A 6,000-nucleotide genomic window follows, 5' to 3' on the forward strand; every position below is an offset into this window, starting at 1 on the left:
AAACAGCCATACCTTTACCGAGGTACACCATTCCATACTCTCTTCCTTGAGGAGTCTTGTTTTCCACAGTAAAGCAGACCTCCTTCCCAATCATCTTCTTACGAAGGAACTCGCGGGCTGGCCAGGCCCATGGCTACAATGAAGGCATTGACAATTTGATTATTCTGGCATCTCACACATAAGTAACACAACACATTCTTTTAACTCATTCATTTTTTGGAGCAAACCATACAAGCGATGTTACCATCAACCAGCTTGGATCAACTCTTTGGGACACAGCTGAGGTTTGAGATTTTAATCCCACTGCTTTTGATAAAGCACCTAAATTATAACTCGACAGCTTTATTAACATAGCTTTAATGCTTCCAAACTGTGCATCTTAATTCAATATAAAGGAAAGGCACGGATATCTTCATGTCAGTTCACTTACGTTGGATATTTACCAACATGCTTGCAGTATAGTAGAGTCTTTACATCTGCAAATTTAAGATTCGTAAATTCACCAACTCGCAATTCAGTCTGGCCAACAGGGTCTTAGATGGGGAAAAAAAAACAGGCGTTTTCAGCCAGATTTTTCAGCCAAGTAGTGTCAAAACAGTAGGATCATGGGTTGAATCTACCTAACAAGTGAGCTTCCCCCTGCCACCCGCCCAGGTACCCACTACATCTCAACCTGATCTTGTTTTCATCTTGTAACAAAAACTCCAAGTTCCGTTTCAACGGTGTGGGGAATGATAGACTGGAGATGACTTTACAGGCTCTCTGACAATATCACTGCCCGTTTCGTTACAGTGCGGCATGATAATCACAGAGGCAGAGGGAGAAAGTGCAGGCTGAATACAGACCAGGGATTTATGTTTGTTTTAGTTGATTACTAAAGATTTGTGATTACTGTTGTTTCTTTTCATTGATCAATGTTACTTAAGTTAACTTTAAAGCGATGCATTATTACTTAAACTATCATATAAGGGAATGTTACCTATGTCTCTGGGGTGGACTAAGTTATAGCCAAATTAGCATATTCACAAGGGTTCAGAGCAGAAAATGTTGAGACACTTCCGTACAAATATTTATTGTACAGCTGACCAAGAAAGATTTAAAAATTATTTGATGCAACTGCACAATCCTGCAATTCCTCAATTTCCACCAAGGTGTGCAATGTTCAAACTACACTATCTACAGGTTTATCAAACTCTCTCTCAGCTGGCTGTAAAGGAGCTATAGCCCCATATCATGAACAGTTAAGTTCTTGTGAAATTGGAGTACAGAAAACAAGACTAGATAATCACAATATCTCTCTCAATACTATTTAGCAATCATGACCATTCTACAGCTGCTGTATTTTAAGTGCATCTTTACTTCTTGTAAAAAATAATTAAAAATTACATTGACAATAAGATTGTCTCAATAAGAAGATCTTACAATAAGACTGTAAATCTTAAAACTATTAGATCATGTCTGCCCTACATGTCTTTTATGTGGCACGTTAATAGGTCTACTGTCATTAAATTTAATTTCCAGGTGCATCAACTGTTGATTATGTAAATATTTCCCAGAAAAAAGAGCATATTTTAGATCAAGCATAAAACACATCAGTACGCGCCTGCACAAATCTTTCTTAGCTAATGAAATAAGCTAAGGTGCTTGGGTTTCTATTGGCTTAGTTCTCCTTGTCCAGAAAAACCAACAGTATTTATAGATAACCATTAATTTATCATCCTCAATATACATAGTATACATTGATTTTTGCTGAACTTAATAGGTATTTTAGGGAAACCTGCCAGATCAGTTCCCAGATCAGGGCCTTCCAGAAACTAAACCGAATGCCACAGGATCAGTAGGATTAAAAATGTGTTCATAGCTTTGGAGTGATATAGTTGTATGATTGTATCAAACCATATTCACAGAAGACACTATTTCAACACAGGGAAGAAAAATGGCAGACAACAGCAGCATGACTTAAGTGGACTTTGCCACTTGTGCTCTCACCTCATCAGGGGTGTCCTTTGTGTCGGGCTGGTTTTGAGCAGCTCTTCGGGCCAGAGCGCCAGCACGGATGTTGCTCAGGTTGATCTGTCTCTCCGGGGGGGGGCCGCCTCGTGGCTGTCCCCGGACGATGATGGCACATCCCGACAGCACCTGGCACGAGAAAATCAACCCGCGTCTGAGAGGCCTGCAATTGTGTGAGCAGGTCGCGGAAACACACAACAGCAACTTAAATTCACCTTAAGTTGGGGTAGGTCTGTGGTTTTAATTCAGATTCAAAGAGCTTTAATTCCAAATTAGTGTTGCCAAAGCAGAAAAATAATTAACAAAACATTTACCTTATTAAATTAAAACACATTAAATGACAGTGCAGAGCAGCCACATTTAGAAACCATACTGACAGTATATTAAAGAGAATGCATGCAATTAATGGCAATTTATAGTGTTACCAATGAATACTTCCAATACTTGGAATGAATACATCAAATTGTGAAGAATTTGCTACATTGGTTCATGTTTTAATTAAGAAGTGATAAATTTGTTGTGCATTTCCTAAGAAAAGCATATCAGCATCCTCGCACTTTAACCTCAGTGCAGTTACTTTTAAGCACATTCTGAATAACACCTGAAGGATAATGCTGTTTAGCATTAATTAGCACCTACTTTGCTCAACAGCCTACAGCTTTCACCAGAGCTCAGCATTTTAAATGTAAGTACACATTTACCCTACAATTAAGAAAACTGCTATAACTGTAAAGGTGGTTATTTCCATATGTATTTGCAATATTTTAACAAACTTTAAAATTAGCAAAGCAGTTTTCCAGGAGGAAATGACCAGCAGCAGCTTGATGTGAAGACTCCCAACAGCCTTCACTCTTAACCTTATTTTTCACATTTGTAGGTGACTGTTGTGAAAATTCAATAAATCACTGAAAAGACAATTATAGCACCTTTTTTCATTTTTGGTAAAAGCCTTTCAAGATGTATGGGAAAAACAAAATTACACAGAAACATTTCCAGGGAATCATTTAAAACTTTTTCTGAAAAAATGCTCCCATTCAAAGAAGATTCCTCAACTGAAGGACTAGTTTATAGCACAGAAAAACAATTAATGAAGCTCTAGTAAGTATCTGTGTCAGCATGCATAGGCTGCAAAGGAACAGGTAAAGGTTTATTCCATGCTGAAAGAAAAAGAGAAGAGACAACGTTACGACTATGTAGTCTTCTTCAGGTGTGACACCTGAAGAAGGCCTCACAGCCGAAACATTAAGGAGCACTAGAAGACATTTGGAATAGCTGACCCTAAATATGGATGCGGATAATTTAAATATAAACCACCATGCCTAATAACTCCTGCCAGTAAAACAGAATACTGTCACTAACTCATGGACAAATAAAATGGTTGTGGAAAAACCATTAAAAAGTCCAAGAGAGACTCGTTATTTACTTCTTACTTAATATGACAAGCAATTTCCTAACTTTTTGTTTGCATGTTTTTAAATCCTGAACATTAAGGGGAGTGAAACACCCTTGGAAGTCTTTTAACCATTATATCATTTCACAACTGATACCAGTTAAACTTTCAACTGAACTTATCCAAAGTGTATACTTTTCAAAGGACAACAAGCGGCAGTGGCCTCGAGGTTTAAATTTTCATTTACATTACACTTAGAAGATAGGCTGTTTGTGACAGGGAGCTGTTGGGCCTAGGATCAAGCATGCAGTTGTGAAGAATAATCATTTTCCCTTCTCCACTCTTATTTATTGTCATTTCAATGCATCTGAAGCTCTATCCATTTTACCACAAAATACAATATTAGGAAGCAGAAAAGCTGTACAGTTGATCAATTATTTACATTCATAAACCCAATAAAAATAAATCTTATAAGGCAAATAAAAAGTTAAATTAAAACCCCATGATTAAAATACACATATATCCAATGCAATTGTCATTGGGTTTCAATGGAGCCACGTTGAGTTGTTTTATTAGTCGCCTGTATAGGTTCTTGTTTATATTTCATTTTAATAGTGTCAAAATAAATGAAGTTAAATACTTCATATTTTCTAAAGCACCGAAAGAAAAAAAAATATCACTACGCGAAAACGTTGCAGACGCATTAGCAAACATTTTAATACCCCCAAAGAGGTTATTTAACAAGCTTTTCTTTAAAAATGAAACTAAAGAATCAAAACGCTTAATTCCTCAAAAAAGAGGAAATCAGTCGATATAAAATCACAGGGGGAAAAGCCGTTTTGCAAAAAGAGCACGTTATTCCAAGTCTCTGCCAACATCGATTTTTAAACAAATGTGCTTTGGGTCCGACCGCCATTCCAGCCGAACACATGCAGTTTTTGGATTTAAAACCAACGGGTCCAACTGCTTACGGTAACCAGTGACAAAATCATTGCAGCTTGCTAACTTTTGACGAAAAAAACAAAATACCCTACATTTCCGAAAACGCAAGCCAATTCAGTTTCCGCTGAAGCGAAAGCGTAGCACACTTGGGAGACTTTCAGAGCTACGTGTCAGTTTCTCCACAGACAACTGGACACAGTCCTTGCTTTTACAAATATCCAGGAGTTATTAAACTTTTATCTCCGCGTGACAGATAACTATTCAGACTTCCCCAAGTTTTGGTCACCTATATCATGCTGAAGTTCACCGGTCTTGATAAACTGGCTTTGGCCAATCTTTTCTTTTTTACAGAGAGCATATCAACACTTGTCCCCGCCATGGTGCCCTCCAAATATAGGTTAAAGTAAGCGTGATTTTAGGGTAAAGGTTGATCTAGTTTAAAGAATGACCTGACCTTTCCAAGAACTATTTTATCTGATCTCCCCCTCCCCCCCCCCCCAAACAAGCCACGACATACGTTTCACTCTCTACTACTACAGAGCTTAAAAGCGTGGATATTGGGTAAATCAGAGAGATGACTCGTTCAATACTAATTACACAGTATATCTCAGTCAATGCACGGCTTAACATGCCTTCCAAGGCGTCAATACATTCCTGACGATGGTCTTCCCCGTTACACGTGTAGTTGAATGATAAAGAGTAAAAAAGATTTCTTTCTTCAAAACAGTCGAAGCCTGTGCAAACAAGTCTTTTAAGCTGATCAAGAACATCGTTCATGTGACCATTAAAAGTAACTACACGCTTTCTAATTACACATTTACATACTTTCGAACACACTTTTTTTTTCCAGGCAAGAAACTAAACCTGAAACAGCCACCTTTGTTGCAACTCTACTTTGAAGTTCCACCGGTGCTGACTGTAAAATGCTACCGTACGCCTAAGTCCGTTAACAATCATGGCATTATCACTGCATGCAATTTATGAACCTTTAAGAAGTCTCCTGGATCAGTTCGGAAGAACTTCAATCCCGAGCTTCCTACTGCTGGGTATTTTGTTCTTACCATCTTTACTATTCCCCTCTGCAGCGGCAAACTCGGGGCAGCGTTAGCCTGAGCCTGGGAGGACGACGAAGATGCCATGCTCGTTGGTTTAAAGTCTCACGCACAGTCCGTGGGATTCAGGATAAGAAGAAGCGAGAGTCTGAGTAACTGTTCTGCCGAGACCTGCAGCCCAAGAAGAGAGACAGACTTGAATGCTACTCTACACATTCACTACACCGGAAACACACGGAGCCATGCAACCCCAGCATGCATGGGATATACACGTCAAATTGTTACCTTTTCCGGGCTACCAGTCAAGGCAAGACATTGTAGCAATAGGCCAATTTCAGAGCTACGTCATTCTGAAAAGAAGACAGCTTCCGGGTTCCGAAGGGGAACGACACGTCAGCATCGATCTCCGCTATACTGGAGTCTACAGCTGGCTGGATGTTCATAATGCTGGGATTTCGCGCGGCTGTTGTATTATGGTGTTCAAGAGGCATGTTTCCCTGCCTAGATCTGTGTATTTTTTTAAATCAATTGTAAAATAGTTTCATTTTACTTTCATTATAACTGAAAATGTTTACTAACGTTTTGATTCGAATTACGTTTATTGAT

At 38.7% G+C, this 6,000-nt stretch overlaps 1 protein-coding gene across 1 annotated transcript in view; it reads right to left on the reverse strand.

Moving 5' to 3' along the window:
- snd1 (staphylococcal nuclease and tudor domain containing 1) overlaps nucleotides 1-5,661 on the reverse strand; it is a 305,771-nt gene extending 300,110 nt beyond the window's left edge. The window contains exons 1-3 of the mRNA XM_015352232.2: nucleotides 5,404-5,661; nucleotides 1,990-2,139; nucleotides 13-133 (exon numbers count right to left, since the gene is read on the reverse strand). Of these exons, the coding sequence (XP_015207718.1) occupies nucleotides 13-133; nucleotides 1,990-2,139; nucleotides 5,404-5,481 (349 nt within the window). The 5' untranslated portion in view covers nucleotides 5,482-5,661. The remainder of the gene's footprint in view (nucleotides 1-12; nucleotides 134-1,989; nucleotides 2,140-5,403) is intronic.
- Nucleotides 5,662-6,000: the final 339 nt, after the last annotated feature.

The sequence above is a fragment of the Lepisosteus oculatus genome, chromosome 7 (assembly GCF_040954835.1).
Source record: "Lepisosteus oculatus isolate fLepOcu1 chromosome 7, fLepOcu1.hap2, whole genome shotgun sequence".
In the NCBI taxonomy this organism is placed as follows: domain Eukaryota; kingdom Metazoa; phylum Chordata; class Actinopteri; order Semionotiformes; family Lepisosteidae; genus Lepisosteus; species Lepisosteus oculatus.